At 39.3% G+C, this 21284-nt stretch overlaps 1 protein-coding gene across 1 annotated transcript in view; it reads right to left on the bottom strand.

Moving 5' to 3' along the window:
* LOC140749704 (uncharacterized) overlaps positions 1–21284 on the bottom strand; it is a 130074-nt gene that overhangs the window by 13325 nt on the left and 95465 nt on the right. Inside the window, exons 3-4 of the mRNA XM_073082836.1 lie at positions 4972–5107; positions 4074–4207 (exon numbers count right to left, since the gene is read on the bottom strand). Coding sequence (XP_072938937.1) covers positions 4074–4207; positions 4972–5107 — 270 coding nt within the window. The remainder of the gene's footprint in view (positions 1–4073; positions 4208–4971; positions 5108–21284) is intronic.

Raw genomic sequence — 21284 nt, 5'->3', positions numbered from 1 at the left:
TAACGTGACATAACATTTAAGAAACAATATTACTGTTATAATTTAAAAGTTGTATAGTTTAAAAGATAAAAACCACGCCAATATCGCACAAGGAAAATCGTTAATCCTGACGATCCTGATGAGGAGAATGGGATAAAATTATTAAAATCATGTATTGACATCGGTTCTTGATAATTGTTAAAAATTTTAAATTAATCGGACCGTTTAAATTGGTTAAAAATTGGGTTCAAAGATTCCGTTACATATATAGATACAACCCAAGCTAATAAGAGCGTGGTAAAAACAAAGAAACCAACTTAACCATGAATTATTATATGAAACTATAAAACATTATTTACAGCATGCATATATGGTTTGGTATTACCCTTGAGAGCGTTTTTCCAAAAACGAATAGAAACATGGTAAAAAATAACAAAAAATACACAGTGCCTTTACTATATGTGAAAAAGGTTTTTGTCAATATATTTTCTGGGCACCCCAGCCATTATTCATTTGATGTTTGACAGGTTTTAATCAAAACGAGAAACAGTGGGAGAATACTTTTCGTTCAGTCAGGACACTGTCTGTATATTTTGTACTACAAAAAATAATATCTTTAAAACTTGACTTTAGCAGCATTTAACTACCAATAGTATAAAATGAGTTTTAAAGAAGACTTCATTTAAAAAGTATCTTACACGGTACAGATATAATTACGAATTGACGCAGTAGCATACGAGCATGAAGTCCACCTAACTTTAAGTAGCTAAGCCCATGGACTTCTGTAATTATTCTTGGACTAGATTATACAAGGTGTTCCAACTTAGTCTTATGGGGTAACATAAAGCACATGTAACCGATCCAACCCAAACAGGATTCCTACCTTTTTTTATTTTTTTCTTAACGAGGGGGGCACCTTCAAAAGGTACCCGACGTCGTAGGAGCGACGCCGGGTTATGTGGGATTTTTACCGCACTAAACCCCCCAAATGACCGTCTTTAACGCTTGTTGGAGAACTCCGGGATCTCCGGGAGTCCTCCAAGCGCGATGCCCCATCTGGTGTTCACGACGGTATGCGACCACACATACCGCCGTCCTTCCCGGGGTCGCTTACTGGACGGTTCGCGATCCCACTCTTGCCGCCCGCAACCCCAGAAGCCCCCTTTTAGTCGCCTCTTACGATAGGCAGGGGATACCGTAGCCCTATTCTAGTCCCGGAACAACAGAGACTAACAGGATTCCTACCTAAGGAATCCTGTTTGTCAATCATATCCCAGGAGCTGTAGTTGCTACTTACCACCAGATGACCTGCATACTCGATTACTACTTTACCATTTTCAAATAACGTAAGACAAGGTTTATTTGCTCCTACCATTGCATAAAAAACATTTAGATTTTTTATAATATAAAAAGCCCACGTACATTTGTCACTGCGTCAGTGTGCACAATGCATAAAATACAAGTTTAATTAAAAGGCATGTTTAAAATATAAAATGTTGTTGCAAAATCTTACTTCTTGATCTTAATTTATGTGGAGAAATGTACAAGCATTTCCTGTAGGCGGTTCGCCTTAATGAACATTTGTTTACACCGATGCGATTAATGGTGTTCTAAATATAGGTGGTAGAAGTCTGTGGTAACTGCGGCACCAACGTCACATTACAGTAGGTTTAGTAATAAATCCCTATTCTATGAAACAAAGAGACGTCTTAACCAAGTTCCCAGAAGATAATGAGGAGCTCATTTTTCATATTGGACATAGGTTACGGCATGAGCCAGCGAACTAAGGTAAGGTAAGGTCAAAGGTCGAAAAGGTCGATTTGAACCACAAAGAGTTCTACAACCCTTTGTGGTTCGACTCCTGAAGCACCACCGCCACACCTATTTCTGCCTCATAACAGCAGTGTTGAGCGCTGCTGTGTTCTAATTGGAAGGGTGTGGTATGGGAGACGTACTTTTCCGAGGCTTTCCAGCTTAGTCACCAATGGTAGCGGCGCATCTGTGGCCGACCTAAGGTAGGAATATGTAATCCTATTTGGGGTTTATTACAGATATCCATGAGCGGCAGTAGCCACTTACCATCAGGTGGACTGCATGCTCGTCTGCTACTCCTATGTAATAAAAAAATACATATGTAAACTATTTTTTTTAGCGAAAATGTACCGTATGAAGATCTCTCTCACTGTGTTTTTTAAATCGAATTTGCCAAAAACGTGCAGTACAATGTGAAACCCTCACACAATGCCTCTCCACAAATAGATGTGGAGTATGCTCTCATGCTTCTCAGATACATTTTCGTAGAAACCTACAGTGACTAAGTAATTGCATTTCGTAGCTAGATCTGAATGTGACCCTTTTTTGGAAGTATTATATTACTACCTCTCTCATTTTTAACTTGGTGACTTATGTAATATGTCAGAGCTGATATTATGTGTAGTTTATGGTAGGTTAGAGAATAAGTCCGTGCTAATATTATGTATATAGAAGATGGACGATAGCGACGACCCGCGTGGTGGAGCGGTCACCATGCCGGTCTGCCGCGCGAAGGGTCCCGGGTTCGATCCCCGGCCAAACAGATATCTACATGATGAATTTAGATTTCTGTTCCTGGGTCTGGGTGTTTGTGTATTTGTCTATGTGTGTTTTCATAGCACCCACGACACACGGAATCCTAGTGTGGGGCTGTGAGTGTAGAAAGCGTTTATTTATTTATTATAGACCTTCGACAGGTCTCCTCATAGTCGCTTCAAGGTACATAAACGACGGTGATCATTTTGAAAGTTGCTAAAACCATTATAGTTCAACCCGGAGAGAGTCAGGAGAAATTCTCAAATAGAGAAGAATACGAAAAAGTTTGATTTTAAAAACTTTTTTAAAATGGTGTGATAAAACCTGCTTGAATCGTGGAATTGAAGTAGTTTTACTAATGATCTACATATTTGACTGATGTAGTAGAAAAATGCTATTAGAAGTCTATTACGTTGTCCCTGTAGTTTCGGGACCAGAATAGGGCTACGGTATCCCCTGCCTGTCGTAAGAGGCGACTAAAAGGGGGCTTCCGGTGTTGCGGGCGGCAAGAGTGGGAGCTCAAACCGCCCGGTAAGCGACCCCGGGAAGGGTCGTACGCACCAGATGGTGTGGCGAGCGTCAAGCTCACCTGGGCAGAGCCCGAGGGGCAACGCGCTAAGAGGACTCCGGTTGCGTTCCTTTGGAGATCCCGGAGCCCTCTACTCAGCGCTGAGGACGGCCACCGGGGGGGTTTTAGTGCGGTAAAAATCCCACATAACCCTGCGTCACTCCCACGGCGCCGGGTACCTTTTGAAGGTTTCCCCCTCGTAAACAAAAAAAAAAGAAGTGTATTACGTAACTCCATCTATGGTACGATATTTAATATAATATTTTAGGACCTTTGGGACTTGTATTGTTATTACAGCTGGGTAGACCTGAATCCTACTGTAATCCTACGTTCGTTAGTATTAACCATCAATTATTTCATACGATTTTGTTATCAGAAATAGTCAGTTCGGTCCCGAAGGTATCTCGAAACTATAATCGTTATTGCTACAATGAAAACTAACTACCCGTCCATATTCGTTTATTATCTTTATTACTACCTTTTCTATAGTAATCTTATGTATAAACTGTTATTATTATTGAGATAGTTCGCATTGCCTAAAGATAAAATTTTGTAGGTAAAAATTGTATGACTTTAAGGGAGATATCACACGAAGCATAACCCACGCCGTCGCTATATTATATAAATTATAATATAGTACAGGAGTACTAATTGCCAATTACATTTTTGGGAGTTTTAACATTCGTAACTTTTATTTGAAAAATTCCAAAAATGAAAAATTCGTATGGGAAAATAGAGACGTCAATTAAAACTATAATCTGTATGAGTATTTTTATTAGGCTCCTTTAGCTATTACTCGTATTAACTAATTACTTCTAACCGTCATAGAACGACCAAATAAGAATTAATACCTCCATATTCCATATTCATAAACAAAATTTGACTAGTTTTATGCATCTCGCACTCAGGATTTAGGTTGCCGAAATTCTTATCGTGTTTCAGACTAAAATAGGCTTACCGGTTCGTTGTTAACGAAGAAGGATAGGTTCGCGGGCGGCTGAGAATTGTAGCTGACACACTCCACTTTTAGCTTCATGCCCGGCCTGTAGAACAGCTGCATGCCGTATATTTCCGGATCGACTTTCGGTAAATCTGTTGAAAATGTAAATTCAAATGGTTTAGTTTTATATCACTTGTCAGTAGTTAATTTGGAGGCACCGCGGCGTCGCTTACATATTCCTAAGTATAGCAGCATTAGAAGTGATGTCTACTGCTAGCTAAATTTCTCTTTCAGTTCATCTAGCATGTCAAGTTAACTATCTGATTATCCTTATCAAATTAACGAGTTAATTTGTTATTTGGTAAGTGTTACAAGACAGAGGTTTATGTTATAATATAGCCAAATTTGAAGCACTCTAGTTTTCCCAGGTTTTATAGCTGTTTATGCATTCAGCAAGACCAGCTTTTGTATGTTTGTTTCTTAGTGGTTAAAACGTCCCAATTATCTTGATTATCAAGTGTACCGGCCGTTCATGGTGCGCGTGGCTGACCGGATCATCAGCTCTGGCACGATTATCTCTCTCACCTAAATTAATGTGTTACTCACCTACAACGTACATGGAAGCGTGGACCTGCGCCGTGAGGAAGGATGGGGTGTCAGCTGACACTTCGCAGATATACCGGCCGTTCATGGTGCGCGTGGCTGACCGGATCATCAACTCTGGCACGTTTGTGTCTTACCAATATTAATATGTTACTCACCTACGATGTACATGGATGCGTGGACTTGGGCCGTGAGGAAGGATGGGGCGTCAGCTGACACTTCGCACGTGTACCGGCCGTTCATAGTGCGCGTGGCTGACAGGATCTTCAACTCTGGCACGTTTGTGTCTTACCAATATTAATGTGTTACTCACCTACGACGTACATGGATGCGTGGACCTGGGCCGTGAGGAAGGATGGGGCGTCAGCTGACACTTCGCACGTGTACCGGCCGTTCATAGTTCGCGTGGCCGACCGAATCGTTAGTGTCTGCGTGTCTGTTTCATCTAACTGCAAAAGAAACGTTTTTTTGTTAAGATTGTTGGCACAGAACTTAAGTGAAGGAACACTTAAGTGTTAAATAATGCCGAGGCTCGCGGACACACAATAATTCGGGGGCCAGGAAGGGAAGGGGGTATAAATAATGTAAGGAAGAATTAAAACCCAACCAGAACATATATAGGCTCAAAAAACATTACGCACCGTCATGGAATCAAAAGGCACATGTCGCTTTCGTTTGTGTTATCATAATTTATTTATCAAAAGTAAGTTAAGAGAAATTGAAATGTTATTCAGACGACGGTCAAGATACAAGGTTATCTTTAAATCATGCTTAGCTTTTAGCTTTTAAGTTAAAACTAAGTAGAAAATACCATTACGAATCAGATACCTAATAAAGGAATCCTTTCAAAGGAATGTATAAATGTCTAATGAGGGATCTTTGTAAGTCTACAACTTTTCTGTTTGAGTTACTCCGAACTGCCCTTTTTACGATTTTAGTAGGAAACTGTAAACAAGTCACTTCACTAAATGAATTAATTTAAAAACCCCATTAAAAAATATGGGTAACCTTTACAAACCTTATTTAAAAGAAAATTTTAATTTATTGTTATTATCTTGAGGGAGTTGAATTTATTGTAATTATAAGTGAAATCCTAGATTAAAATTAGGCTTCTATTCTAGACGCTTATGACCTCTACGCTGTTTGTCCACCGGCACCGTCACCGAGCCGATACCGATAATTAATGACGGCGCCGAAGTAGCGTACATACATTTGCTATAGTCGCTTGTCCACCACACGTCCGTCAAAATAAACCACCGATATCGGTCGCGGTGGACAAACTATCGCGTTCATGACATATTAAAATCGGCCCCAAAATCTCGTTCTCAGTATCGGCTCGATGACGGTGCGGTGGACAAACAGCGTTTAGGCGTGTAGGTTGTCTCAGAACGTTTTTAATTTTTAACACGCAGAACTTTGAGAATGCGTGGCTGAGATTCTGAACATGTATTATAAGCCCGATTTTCAAATCAGTAAGCTATCTCTGTTTTATTTTCAAACCAATAGGTTACCACTGATATCTGTCATCTTGTTGTGTCTGTATTCTATGCAAATCGGTATAAACTTAGAGTAGTAAGAATTTGGGGATTTTCCATAATTCAGATAGCGCCAAACGAGTCTAAATCACGCTAGCAAAATTTTCTTCTTTAGTTTTTTTTTAAAGAAAGCTAAAACCAAACTGATAGTGTAGTAGCAATGCCGATCATCAGGTATGATAACAAAGGTTCTTTAATAATTTATGAAAGCAAACAAATATGCAATCCACCAAACAACTATGCAATGTAAGTGGGTACTACTACCCATGGTCAAACAATCATCGCGAGATAGAATTAAAGTCCTACACTCCTACCTGAAGTTGCCCAGAACCTTCTAACGAGAACACAGCAGTTCTCAACACTGTTGTTATGTTGCGTTACGTATACTAATCTAACTGAATTAGGAGCTCACGTTACATTGTATAAACGTTGATCTCTCTGAAGATGGATCACGTCTGCTTATAGAACAACCCTCCTGTTGAAAATACTACAGAGTGTAAGCATGTCTATTTATTATTTTTATTATACATAAATCATCTGAATTTTTCTTAAAGTTTCAAATGTGCTGTGGTTCCACTTGCGAGTTTAATTCTATAGGGCAAAATCGTAAGATATTATCGATAAGTAAAATATATTGTCTATATACTAATTTAAAGTAAGTTAGTATGTTCGTAATAAAGCGAGTGTTCTAAAATATGTTCGATACCAAAACCCCAATATATTTTTGTACTCAGCAATTCTTAATTTTTGTTTTTATAATATGGGAGTAGCAGACGAGCATGCAGTCCACCTGATGATAAGTGGCTACTGCCGCCCATGGACATCAGTAATCAACCCCAGATAGGATTAGATATTCCTACCTGAGGTCGGCCACAGATGCGCCGCTACCCTTGAGGACTTAGCTGGAACGCCTCGGAAGTTTGTCTCCCCTACCACACCCTTCAAAACGGAACACAGCAGCGCCCAACACTGCTATTATTAGGTAGAAATAGGTGTGGCGGTGGTGCCGCCGGAGTCGAAACACAAAGGGTTCTACCACCATCCGTAATTAATCTACATCTGAATAAAAAATGTCATTGTCATCTAAACCAAACGCACACGAGTATGCAAAATACCAGCTCAATCGATCGGTATTCACTGGTTTCAAATTAAATTGCAACATTTGAACCTCACATACTCGTACATGTGAACAAATAAAGCAAGTTTAAAAGCTTGTAATAATAAGGTTGCAAGAAGTAAAGCCCATCTGGGATGATTCTCACTCATCGAAATTAAACAGAGAAAACAAATTTGCCCACTGCCCAATAAGACTTGGATAGAAGTTGTCTAATCAAAAAGTTACTATTCTCACTCCGTCCATCTGTGTCACTAGGCTTTATTTGGTGTCAGAAAATAGTTATTGTTAGTGTTGAGAAAGAAATATTGCGTTTCGGTGTTGAGCTCAGAACAAGCGATGGATTTATAATATAGATGTAACAGGCGATCATGCTGTTAAACTGATAGTAAATTGCCACTACCGCTTGTAGACATCTATAATCAACGACGAATAGAATTTGGAATTCTATCTGAGGTCATCTACAAAATGCGTTACGCCTCCAACAAGTTTTTAAGCTATTGCATAGCTTTTATCGCGGGCTTTGAGCGCGGCGACCGAATCGAGAAATTCCGTAACGAAAATAAGTAATAAAGGTGGTAGAACCCTTTGTGGTTCGACTCCGGCGGCACCACCGCCACACCTATTTCTACCTAATAACAGCAGTGTTAAGCGCTGCTGTGTTCCGGTTTGAAGGGTGTGGTAAGGGAGACAGACTTTTCCGAGGCGTTCCAGCTTAGTCCTCAGGGGTAGCGGCGCATCTGTGGCCGACCTCAGGTAGGAATATCTAATCCTATCTGGGGTTGATTACAGATGTCCATGGGCGGCAGTAGCCACTTACCATCAGGTGGACTGCATGCTCGTCTGCTACTCTTATATTATAAAAAAAAAAAAAAAAAAGTAACACCTTTCAACAACTCGGTTACCTGGAGACTTGATATCCAACTATCAAGTCTCCAGGCAACCGAGTTGTTGACTGTCAATAGAAAAATATAGATATAATTGAATAAAGTATTATTTTACATTCCTTATTATTTTATTTGATATTGGCGACGAGATGTCGAATGAACTAAAAAACAATAAGGAAATAGGAGCCACATTACGTGGGTTAATGAAACGAACCGAAAATTACATTTCGGGAATAGAAAAAATTTACATTGAAGAAATAAATATACGACTGAATTCTTTACAAGAAAATTTGAACAAATTCTACGCGATTCAAGAAAAAATTGAATGGCTTACAGAAGAAGAAAATTTAGAAGAGGAAATAAAATACAGGTACGAATTTGAAGAAATATATACAAAGCTAAAATTTAAATTTTTGAATGTACAAAAAGAAAATAATCGGCTAATACCTGAATGTTCTTTTATATCAGCAAGAGCGGAAGTTTATTTGATAAACTGTTAAGGCACGCTTGAGACGTACACCTAATACAAAAGAGTTATCACCTTATCAGTTAATGTTCGGCAGAGAGGTAAGAACCTATATGCATGCCTTATTTAAGAAATCCGCCCCACTATCCAGATTACATTACAATGCACCGCCAACGCAGGAGTTCGGACAAGGTGATAAGGTACAAGTCCGCAGTTACACCAACCCAAGAGTTAAATGGGAGTTCGGAGTCGTCATCCGAAGATTAGGTAGACTCCATTATGAAGTCAGAACTGAAAATGGCATACTGGTGCGCCGTCACCTTGACCAAATGCTGCCGGCGCCCCTGGTGGTGTAAGTGAAAATAGCGGTGGAGGACTGTTGGATATCAAGTCTCCAGGCAACCGAGTTGTTGACTGTCAATAGAAAAATATGGATATAATTGAATAAAGTATTATTTTACATTCCTTATTATTTTATTGGGGTTCAAGGGTGAGTGATGCGCAACACATGACTACAAATCAAGAATAGTCACTTAGCCTCTCCTCACCAACTCCACTCCCATCCTACTCGCGGTGGACCCTGTTACATCGAGTAACCTATGTCAAGATTGTGGTAACCAACCCCGGTGGAGATATAGGTCGATAAGCAGATGGGAGAAGGGGGTCCGGACTAAGTCACTCAATCCGGACTGTCGGGCGTTGGCAGCAGGACGCTCTGAACAAAACACTAACACCACTGCGGTGCAGAAGGCAACGGGAGACCACTGCACTATTTTGTCCCAAGAAACCCGTAATGATAAGTCAAGAAAAGGATGGAACGATGGCATGCGATCCGGCTACCACCCGGCGCCATGTCGAGTCCAGGTCGCATGGTGTGAAGTATGCTACTGGCCTCACTGCAGTGACACGCCAGGCTCAGTGTGGAGTGAATGTTACTGGCGCGAATACCTCACATCATGTAACGCAACCACAACTGCGCAAGAAAATTAAATTGGGGACATGGAACGTGAGAGGAATGATCCAACCGGGCAAGTTGGAAATCATAGAAAGAGAACAACTGGAGCATAATGCCGATATACTAGGTCTCACAGAAACCCACATGAGAGGATCGGGATTCCATAGCACACCGTTCGGTCACACACTCTATTTCTCCGGCCCAGAAAAGGAAAGCAGAAACGGAGCGGCTCTGTCTTTATCACCCCGTATCAACAAGTCTATTTTGGGATACAACCCCGTGAGCGACCGCATCATTACGATGAAAATAAACACGAAGCCATGTCGCATGAACCTAATAGTAGTATATGCACCAACAGCCGCATCGCCAGAAAATGAAATTGACGTGTTCTACCAAAACCTCGAAGATACACTTAAAAGCTTTCCTAAGAGAGAAATAACGGTGCTGATGGGTGACTTAAATGCTAAGGTTGGGTCTACAAGTTTCGATGACCACTTAAGAGATGTAGTGGGAAAATTTGGTTTAGGAGAGAGAAATGACAGAGGTGAGATGTGGCTTCAATTCTGCACTGAGAACTCCCTCACGATCATGAATACATGCTTCGAAAACCACCCAAGGAGGCTATATACTTGGATAATGCCCGGTGACCGATGTAGAAACCAAATCGACTACATTGCAATTGATAAGCGATGGAGATCCTGTATTCGTAACACCAAAACATACCCGGGAGCTGATTGCGGAAGTGACCACAAACTCTTGATGGCAGAAATGATTGTAAAACTGAAACGGTGTCACAGAACAACTATAAGGCCTCAGAGAAGGCCGAACCCAAGAGACCTGCCTAGTTTTAGAGAGTGCTTTGAGAGAAAGATAGCTGAGATTTCTCTGAATCTTAACGATAACATAGACACGAACTGGACAGCAGTCAAAGACCTAATTCTCTCAGCACGAAACGAAATACGGACTGTAAACTCGGACACACCGAGGAATGCATGGATCACAGAAGAAACATGGAAGGCCATAAAAGAAAGAAAGGCACTACTTGCAGGCAAAACTGACGCCGTACACGAAGATTACAAACTGCTTTCAGCTCGAATACAACGCTTGTGTCGAAGAGACTATAATCAATACCTGAACTCCATCTGTCAGGATATTGAGAATCACGCACAACACCTGCACACAAGGGACTTGTTTTTAAAAGTGAAAAATATCATCCGGGACGTAAGGCCAAAAACCTGGACCATTGATGACGCAGATGGGAACCTTATATCGGAGATAGATCTGGTTACTGAGAGGTGGAGATCTTACTGCGAAGGTTTATACGCTGACAACAGGAGCTGGGAACGCGCAAATATATTGATCGAGCAGAACCACTTGGAACCTGATATATTGAAATCCGAGGTACAAAATGCTTTAAGGAAACTTAGGAACAACAAATCAGCCGGCGTCGACACAATATTCGCTGAAGAGCTAAAATGCCTCGGTGATATAGGTGAGAAACTTCTGCTAGATTTGTGTAACCAAGTGTGGCGTACAGGCAAATGGCCAACGGATTGGAAACAGTCCGTATTAGTTCCGATACATAAGAAGGGATCTACAAAATCGTGCGCAAATTACCGAACAGTGGCTCTCATATCTCACGCCAGCAAGGTAATGCTTCATGTAATCAATGGGCGACTGCAATCTTATCTGCAATGGCAAATACCATGTGAACAAGCTGGCTTTGTCAAAGGTCGCGGCACAAGAGAGCAAATAGTGAATGTGCGACAGATGATAGAGAAGAGTCGAGAGTTCAACGTGCCGATGCTTATCTGTTTCATTGATTACACAAAGGCTTTTGATTGTGTACGATGGGACTGCCTATGGCGCATCCTGCAGGAAATGGGAGTTCCCACACATCTGACAGCATTGATCGCAAGCCTGTACGAAGATGGTGAATCGATGATCAGGATTAATGATGTGATCTCGGGACCCCTGAAACCAGAAAAAGGAGTGCGCCAGGGATGTATTCTATCTCCTCTCCTTTTTAACATCTACGGAGAGTACATCATGAGAAGAGCATTGGATGGCTGGGATGGAGGCATCACAATTGGTGGCAAAAAGATCAGCAACCTGAGATATGCAGATGACACCGCACTATTTGCGGCATCAGAGGATGAGATGGCCGATTTGTTTCGGAAAGTGGAGATCGAGAGCAAGCTGGTGGGGCTGTCGATTAACAGGGCGAAGACCAAAGTCATGTTCGTCGATAGAGCTGGGCAGCTTTCACAGACTGGCCTTTTATCAAACCTGCAGACGGTAAAGGAGTTTGTCTACCTTGGATCCATGATCAGCAACCAGGGAGGATGTGAAAAGGAGATACGCCGACGAACTCAAATGGCCAAAGATGCAATGAGTAAGCTCACAAAGATCTGGAGGAGCAGAAATGTGTCCAATGCCACCAAAATAAGAATTGTACGGACTTTGGTCTTCTCGGTGTTCTTATACGCATCTGAGTCCTGGACGATCCGAGCTATAGACAGAAGGAAGATCGATGCCTTCGAAATGTGGTGCTGGAGGAGAATGTTACGAATACCGTGGACGGCTAAAAGAACCAACAAGTCGATTCTCCAACAGCTTAAAATTAAAACCAGGTTATCCACGCTATGCTACCAACGCATTCTGACCTACTTTGGCCACATAGCACGAAGACAGCAAGACAACCTTGAAAAGCTGGTTGTGGTGGGCAAGGTAGATGGAAGAAGACCTAGAGGCCGATCACCTAGCCGATGGTCGGATTCTATAAAAGAAATAATGAGACTTCCAGTTACAACTGCTCTCAGACAAGCGGAAGACAGGGTAGCATGGAAGCAGCTCGTCAGATCATCCACAGAGGCTTACCAGAACGAGCACGACCTTCAGAAATGAAGAAACGACGAAAAAGAAGAAGAAAAGAAAAAGAGATTATTTTATTTGATAACCTTAATTCGTCAACTTGAACACAGATGGCAGTAATACACATTTTTTTATAATCCGTGCAGAAATCTTAAAATTGCGTGAAGTATATTTTATATTCCCATTATAAAATTCAAAATTATATTACCATATTATCCAAATAATATGTTTTATCAACATAAGCTATGTTGAATTCTGGATTGATAAAAAAAATTTTAACAAAAAAATAAAACCGACTTCTACTCGTATGTCACTACAAAGTAAAAAATAATTGAAATAAGTGTTGCTTTAATACATATTTCTGAAGTTGGCGCTCAATATATTTCGTTTGATAATGGCGTAAACAGCGTGTCTAATATGAGCGCCGACTTCAGAAATATGTATTAAAGCAACACTTATTTCAATTATTTTTTACTTTGTAGTGACATACGAGTAGAAGTCGGTTTTATTTTTTTGTTAAAAATTTTTTTTTCACCCTTTTTAGTGATGATATGTTAATGTTTGTATTAATATTATGTAAAATTGTATAAAGGTGATCATGAATAAAGGTAAGGTCTGAATTCATATGAATTGGACCCACCCGCTCGCAGGGCGCTTCCGCGCTCTGCTCGCTTAGTTTTATATTACCTTATATGTTTCAACATAACCTAACCAATTCAATACGAAACACTATAGGCGAGGCTACATGCAATTCTATATTGTTTGCTAGGTTAGGTTAGGTTTAACTGGGAAGCACGCCAGCATTATCAGAGTGAAAGAGTTGAAGGTCATTTTTTCATTACATGTACCTGCTTAGGACCTGTAAAATATGTGTGAAAGCACTAAATGGCTTATTCATGTGGTTTAGGCTGGAGGCACCTCTCTGCATCATCAGATCTAAGGAGTTGAAGGTCAAATTTTTCATCATATATCTCTGTCTACCAACTTCATTACAACAAATGTCTAATCTATATACTTTACATTGGAGGCACCTCTGCATCATAAAGATTGAAGAATTGAAGTTCAACTCTACTCAAAGACCTTATCATATATTCGTAAGCTCCAAAAGCCTAACTTGTATGGTTTAGGCAGGAGGCACCTCTGCATTATCAGAGTTGAAGAGTTGAAGGCCAAATTTTCCATCATATATCTCTACCTATCAACCTTATTAAATATCCATAAGTTCCAAATGCCTTACTTGTATGGTTGAGGCAGGAGGCACTTCTGCATTACCAGGGTTGAAGAGTTGAAGGTCGAATTTTCCATCATATCATGTTAATCTAGATACTCAATGTTCATTTAAAGTTTCATGAGAATTGAGTGAGCAGAAGGTAAGTTGTCATAAAATATGTAAAAAGCAGGGGTAGTGATGATGAGTTCCACCCCATTACTTAAGTTCTAATCATCAGAGCATACTAATGTTATAGTAGGAAAGTACCGCAACAAAACACCCTTTCATATGAAAAAAAGAAAATTGAAATTGGTTAAGAAATACTCGAGTTATTGAAGTTTATATCGGAAAAGAAAAGTAAGAAATCGGGTTTTTCCAATTTCCCGGGAAAACTGGCGAAAATTTTCAAATTTCCTCGAAATGGGACCCCCTGTGAAACTAGCCGCGTACAATGGTGTATGAATCATGTCGATCGGTCGCGGCATCGTGAAAAAATCGCCGAACAAACATAATAAAAAAAAATATATACGGTCGAATTGAGTAACCTCCTCCTTTTTGGAAGTCGGTTAAAAATAACGTAAAAGAGTGTTTGTTATTTTTAAACGTACAATTACAACTGACAGACTTGACAGCACAAAATCAAAACGCCATTATGATTTTCCATTTGTGTATTTTTGGATTTCATTGTTTATTGTGTGTTATAATTTGTTGTTGTTGCTTAAGTTCTTGAAATAAATAATCTATCTATCTATCTATCTATTTATGGTACAAATAAATTGTGTACAAAGTGTTTTAAATATGAATAAACAAAGTGCATTTATTAATGAAAAATGCGATTGTACCTGTAACATTCGGCCAAATGTCACAGGCACATCGCATTGATCCATTTATATTGCTGGTTGTTAATACTTTATGTCACTTATTAAATACTTTTCTATTTTATATTTTAGAATGTTCAGTCTTGCTTGGAGTTATGAAATGTCAGCTGATATTTGCAATGTCTTATATAATGGAGATATGATAAAATAGTGGATAAAGATGTATTAATGTAAATGTTGATGATTATGGAAGAATATATTGTATTTCTGGAATTCCTTCTGAGCGTTTTCATAGCATAAAAAATGCTATGCAATAGCTTTACCGCGGCAGTCTCCGAGTGCCACACGTATTTTTTTATAGTATAAGAATAGCAGACGAGCAGTATTATTCAGTCCACCTGATGGTAAGTGGCTACTGCCGCCCATGGACATTTGTAGTCAACCCCAGATAAGATTAGATTCCGCCCTGAGGTCAGCCACAGATGCGCCGCTACCCCTGAATACTAAACAGGAATGCTTCGGAAAAGTATGTCTCCCTTGCACCCTTCAAACCAGAACACAGCGCTTAACACTGCTGTTAATAAGCAGAAATCGATACATCGTTACATCGAAATTGATATTGATAATTGATCCATACTAATATAGAAACACGAAAATAACTCTGTGTTATGTGTTTTCAGTGTCAAAGCGCTGGGCCGATAGTGATTAAATTTGATATACAGATAATTTGAACTCTAGAAGAGTACACAAGATTTTCATTTGTACACTATTTGGATTTGTTTCTCTTGAAAAGAATAACCTATCAATTCCCATCGTAAACTTGTATTTTGGTACCACAAATTCGCAATACATATCAAAGGAAAATTGCTAAGTAAATAGTTAACGTGTAAATAATGAAGGAAGGGCTTATACCCAGTGTAGCAGGTACATTTGGGTTTCCATCTCATGCCTCGGAGGCCTAAGTACTTTGTGCCCGTAACCATTGTTTAAGTACACGTAATATTTAGAACGAGTATACGCCCTTAATTATGTCTTTCGTTTCTTTTAAGCAACAAATCGTAAACAATGTTCGTCTACTTATTGCTGGACACGGGTCTCCTCTCTAAGTGAGAGCGGTTTAGACTTAGAGAAAGATTAAGAGCGGTCAACCCATCTTTAATTGACTTAAGGTAGACTAAGAAGCCCTGTTCTTTATGGATTTAATATAGTAAATGCGAATATGACTTTTTACGCCGTATGCTCGTTTGCTACATAAATACATAAATTTTAAAGGTGGTAGAACCCTTTTGTGGTTAGACTCCGGCGGCAACACCGCCACACCTATTTCTACCTAATAACAACAGTGTTAGGCGCTGCTGTGTTCCGGTTTGAAGGGTGTGGTAAGGGAGACAGACTTTTCCGAGGCGTTCCAGCTTAGTCCTCAGGGGTAGCAGCGCATCTGTGGGCGACCTCAGGTAGGAATACCTAATCCTATCTGGGGTTGATTAAATATGTCCATGGGCGGCAGTAGCCACTTACCATCAGGTGGACTGCATGCTCGTCTGCTACTCTTATATTATAAAAAAATACGTTTTTTTTATAAAATAATAATTAAGGAGTACCAGACGGACAGTCTATCTATGATGATAACTGTCGCCCAGGGTCATTTTTAATCAACCCCATATAAGGTTAGATTTCTACCTGAGGTCGGCAACTGATGCGTCACTACTCCTGAGGACTGAGCTGGAACGCCTCAGAAAGTATGTCTCTTTTACCACACCCTTAAAACCAAAACACGGCAGCGCTATACACCGCTGTTACTAGGCAGAAATAGGTGTGGCGGTGGTACCGCCGGAGTCGAACAGAGAGTTCTACTACCTTCAAAATATATTATCATGGTCGTTACGATATAACTTAATTCAAAATTCCATTTATTCTGCTCAAATATTTAAATTACGTGTCTTATTTTCAACGGACGAATACACAATAATTACACATCATTATTATTACGTAAATGCTGAATTTTCCATATTGCGAATATGGAATTATATAATGATGTATTGTTATTTATTATTCAGGAATATCAAAAGTAAATTGTGCACAAATAATATATTACTTTAATGACAATAATACGTCGTTTGTGAGTATTATTAAAAATACTGTATGGAAAATTGTATGTTTGTTTTTCTATATTATTTTAATGGCCGATTGTTTGTTCCTACTATACCAAACAACTAAAAATAGAGTCAACGATACGTTAATTGCCTTCACGTGAGGAAGGGGCGGGATTTCGTGGTTAATTACACTTAAGCTTCGTATTCTTGCAACCCTTAATTACCCATTCTCGACCCAACGTTACAATTTACTTATTTAGTGTTATATTTATTTACGAAGTTGAATTTGAATTTGTTGTATATATACGAGTAATTGTGATACAGTCCGCTAGGAACCCTGATTGGAAAATATATGGGCAAATACGTAAACTAATACAAAAACAGTCATTTTTGTAAAAACGTGAAACTCATACTAAGGGCACTGGCGGCTAGCAGCGTTGCAAAGGGCAAAGGCTTATCGAACTAGACAGATTTATAAAGTTTTATTTAAGGTTTTAAAGAAAAACAGCGCTCCTTTATAGAAGTGAAATATACATATACCTATGCCTTTTAAATACAAAAAATATAAAAACCTATTTCCCTAATGCCAGCCTGCATCGCCAATATTCAGTAATCACCAATCATTATTAAAATAAAAAGCCTTTGCTTTTATTAACAGCCATTTCTCTGTAATTATAGGTAGCCTTGAGATAGAATAACGCCTTAATGGTCGATAGTCCGAAGTTTGAAACCGCCGGAAGGCTTAACAGCTGCTGTATTATCATAAGTATATAATATTATATAGATCCAACAGCTTTATATTCCCTTCGAAACACGGAAACGGAGTTAAGTAAATAACTATCAAGTGAGATAAGAAATATGCGATATCTATGATCGTACAGTATAAGTATATACACATAAGTTCATGATAATGTATATACTTTTGACATTTTACAAACAGATACAAGCAATTCAAATGACAATCTGTCTGGTTTGTTGGCGGAATAAATTTGAAATTGATTTTAAAAAGACAGTTTACAAGATATATTTAGGTAGCTCTAACGCTGTTTGTCCTCCAACCATCGATACCGAGCCGATACCGATAATTAATGACGGCGCCGAAGTAGCGGACATACATTTACTATAGCAGCTTGTCCACCGCACGTCCGTCACCCGAGCACCGTCAACCCGGCCGCCGATATTCCGAGTAGATCGGCGTGACAGCTAAATCGGCATCGAGTTTTTGACGGGCCGATGTGCTGGCAATGTAAAACACATTGGAACTTGTCCATATACAGCCGTCACACGAGTGACAGCTGGAACAAAATAATCCGCCGATATCGGTCGCAGTGGACAAACTATCGCCGTCACGACATAATTAAAATCGGCCCGAAATAATCGCGTTCTCGGTATCGGCTCGGTGATAGTGCAGTGGATAAACAGTCTTAGGGTAAGAATATAAGAAGTTTGGAGCCAATCTCTCAAATTCGGTATATCAACACTATTTGATAGCACGATAATACAGGGTGTGTATTGTTCCAAAATGAACTCGATTCCTGGCTACGGAAATAAATTAAAAAAAAACTTATCTTGCAACAACATTTGCGCTTATGTTATGTTTGCTATTATATATATTTATCTAAGGCATATCTACGAGATCTTATCAAAAGTAATAATATTTTATATTTATTTGTTGGTATGCAAAAGTAAAATTATTTTCAATACTCGCAAATATAAAATTATTACAATGCTAATAACAGCTGATTCGTCACGTCGTACATTCAACTGAATAATACGCACACGTACATTACTCGTACAAATTAATGAAATAATATAATTATAATAGCATGACTTGTGTTTCAATTTCATACAAACTTCTGAATTTGAATTAATTCTCAATACATGAAAACATCGCTAATTCAAGTTCTCCATATTATTCTAAAATGTAGGTGTATGAAATGTACCAGACCGTATTTGTCCAGCGCTGTGTGTTTGAAAACCTTAAAATATTATGTTTAGAAGAGAAGTTTAGGTTAACATGGATCACATAGACACTTCGTCTTCTTCAGAAAATTTATATAAGTAATCTCTTTCCTTTGGGAAGTCGGTAAAAGATGACTTGTCCTGCCTAATGACATCAAGGAGTCTAAACTACGGAACCTAGAAACATGAAATTTGCTCAATACGTTCTGTTTACACTGTAGACACCTATTAAGGAAGGATATTTTGACTGTTTATTCCACCCCTAAGAGAGTTAAATTGTTTGGAAAACCAGCGAATTTTATGCAAACAATATAAAAATCAGTCTGACTTTCTTGTTACAAACAATGAAATACCCGTTCCAAAGTTTCAAAAAACACAAACTCCTTACTGGGTTAAATAATGCTTAAAATCTTGTTTTGTAAGATATCTATTTTTATTCAGAAGCCACCGGGCACGGGTATTGAAAGGAACGAAGAACATTGTCAATGACGGCTAACTTGTTCGACTAAAGTTTTGCTCGGAGCCCACGTAACGTAAAAATAAGTCTTTTCATCGATTATTCTATTTATTTGAAAAATTCAAAGATAAAGAAAATATCATGTCAAATACAATAAAGGGTTCAGGGTGCAATGCAACTATCAAGGTACAATCCATGTGATGGAAAGAATTAATCCCGCCCATGGACATCTGTAATCGATACTCCAGAACTCAAAGTACCACAAATACAATGCATTATGCATTATTAATGCATTTTTTTCTTTTCGAGAGGGAAACCTTCAAAAGGTACCCGAGGTCGTGGGAGCGACGCCGGGTTATGTGGGATTTTTACCGCACTAAAACCCCCCCCGGTGGCCGTCCTCAGCGCTTGTTGGAGAACTCCGGGACCTCCGACGGAACACAACCGGAGTCCTCCAAGCGCGATGCCCGGATCGAGCTCTGCCTGGGGAGCGTTCGCTCCTCCCACAAAATCTGGGACGGTATAGTATAAATATGTCTCCCGTACGACGCGGAACACAGCAAAAGAAAACGCTTTCTACAATCACAGCCCTACCCAAGATCCCTTGTGTCATGGGTGCCACTGACACATACACAGACAAATACAAAAAAATCCTCACCCATAAACAGTCTAATCTACTTAAATAAAATTCCATAATGCCTTCATAAAGTGTTTTAAGTAAACAAAATTGTATATCGTGTAAAAGCTACCAAACCTAAGTCCACTTTGTAAAATGAACGCGTAAACGAGCTATAACAAGGAATAAATGTGTAATGTGTAAAGTTTCGGTATATGCCAACGGTGCCCCAAGTATAAAACGTTTCATGGCTCATGAAACAAATGGAACTAGGTATGAAAAAGACAATATACTGGAACCGCCGCGTGTGTGTAACCACCCTTACATTGTAGGTATAGCATACGGGAAGCGAGTGTGTAGATGTCTTTTCTAAAAAGTAATAGGCATAAGCATAATAAGTGTGTTAATTTATAATCCCATGTAAAAAAACAGATCATAAATATATTCTGTTGCGTGACAGGAAAGATGGAACCAATATAATTTTACACTACAAGATTTTCTCTATATACGCTACTAAGGGTATCATAACATTAACTAAGTTAATAGTTGTTTACTCAACTATTAACTTAAATATCTCAAATCGAAATGTTACTATAACGTGAACGAAGTCACAGGCAAAACCTAGAACCTAATACGAGAGGTTTTGCTCACGTCACAGTCTAAAGCAATACGTTACTTCAAATAAAAATATACCCTGCATTTTCGTATCAATTACGATTTCAATCTTAGAAAAGTAAAGTAGTGCGCCAATCTTTCAATCTAAATCACTCGTATTACGTCATCTTGCGAAAAATGTTGCGATTAGAAATGTGGGTGACCTCAATTTAGTTACACGAATGTGTACCTATCGCATTTCAGAACGCAGTAACAAAGGAGTATGAGACGTCACGACTTCGACCTGAATTTAAATAGCGAAACCTTACACTGAATGGTGGATCCAAAGGTACTTGTAATTTTGCAAAATAACCTCATAAAGAGCAATCGGTAACGGCCCGCGGGCCGGATGCGGCCCGCGACCTTCTCCATGCGGCCCGCGGACTTTCCTACAAACTAACCTCGCGATCGTTTCGTCTCCGTTACTTCCGATTATAAAGAAAATGTATTCTTGATGGCCTTTATTCCCTGTCAAATTTCAGACATTGTTTATGTGTCTACTTAACGACTTTTATTCGCTGACCAATCTCAGAGGACCGAATGCCGCCCGCAATTACCTCATGCAGCTACTATGTAGGCTGTGTTGATATCACCCAAGTGAAGAATAAAACACTAAACCCTTTGTGCAAAAGTCTGTAGCATTTACAATACCCTTAGTACATCTGAGCAACAAAAAGTTAGAACGCAAAATATTCCAGTGAAATCTAGTCGCATTGAGAAGTATTTCTTCTTCAAAAGAAAGTTACTACATGTGACGTCTCTTCTCAATGCGAAAAGTATTAACAAACGAGAATGTTCCTCGAATATCTACGACATTTTTTATATCAATATTTTTTGATTGATTTTAAATCGATGACGCATCTTTGTTATCGTCGATATATTACTCTCAGAATTGTGGACACGATTCTCATCTAATAGTGAGAGGAATTTAGCCTATGGTCCACCACAGTGGTCAAGTGTGGATTAGTAAACCTTACACTCCCTT

Source organism: Epargyreus clarus, unplaced genomic scaffold (genome assembly GCF_041222505.1).
Source record: "Epargyreus clarus isolate Ecla_fem2 unplaced genomic scaffold, WU_Ecla_fem_2.2 ptg000018l, whole genome shotgun sequence".
NCBI lineage: Eukaryota > Metazoa > Arthropoda > Insecta > Lepidoptera > Hesperiidae > Epargyreus > Epargyreus clarus.
Note: the sequence above shows the minus strand (reverse complement) of the source record. Positions and strands in the feature narration are given on the sequence as shown.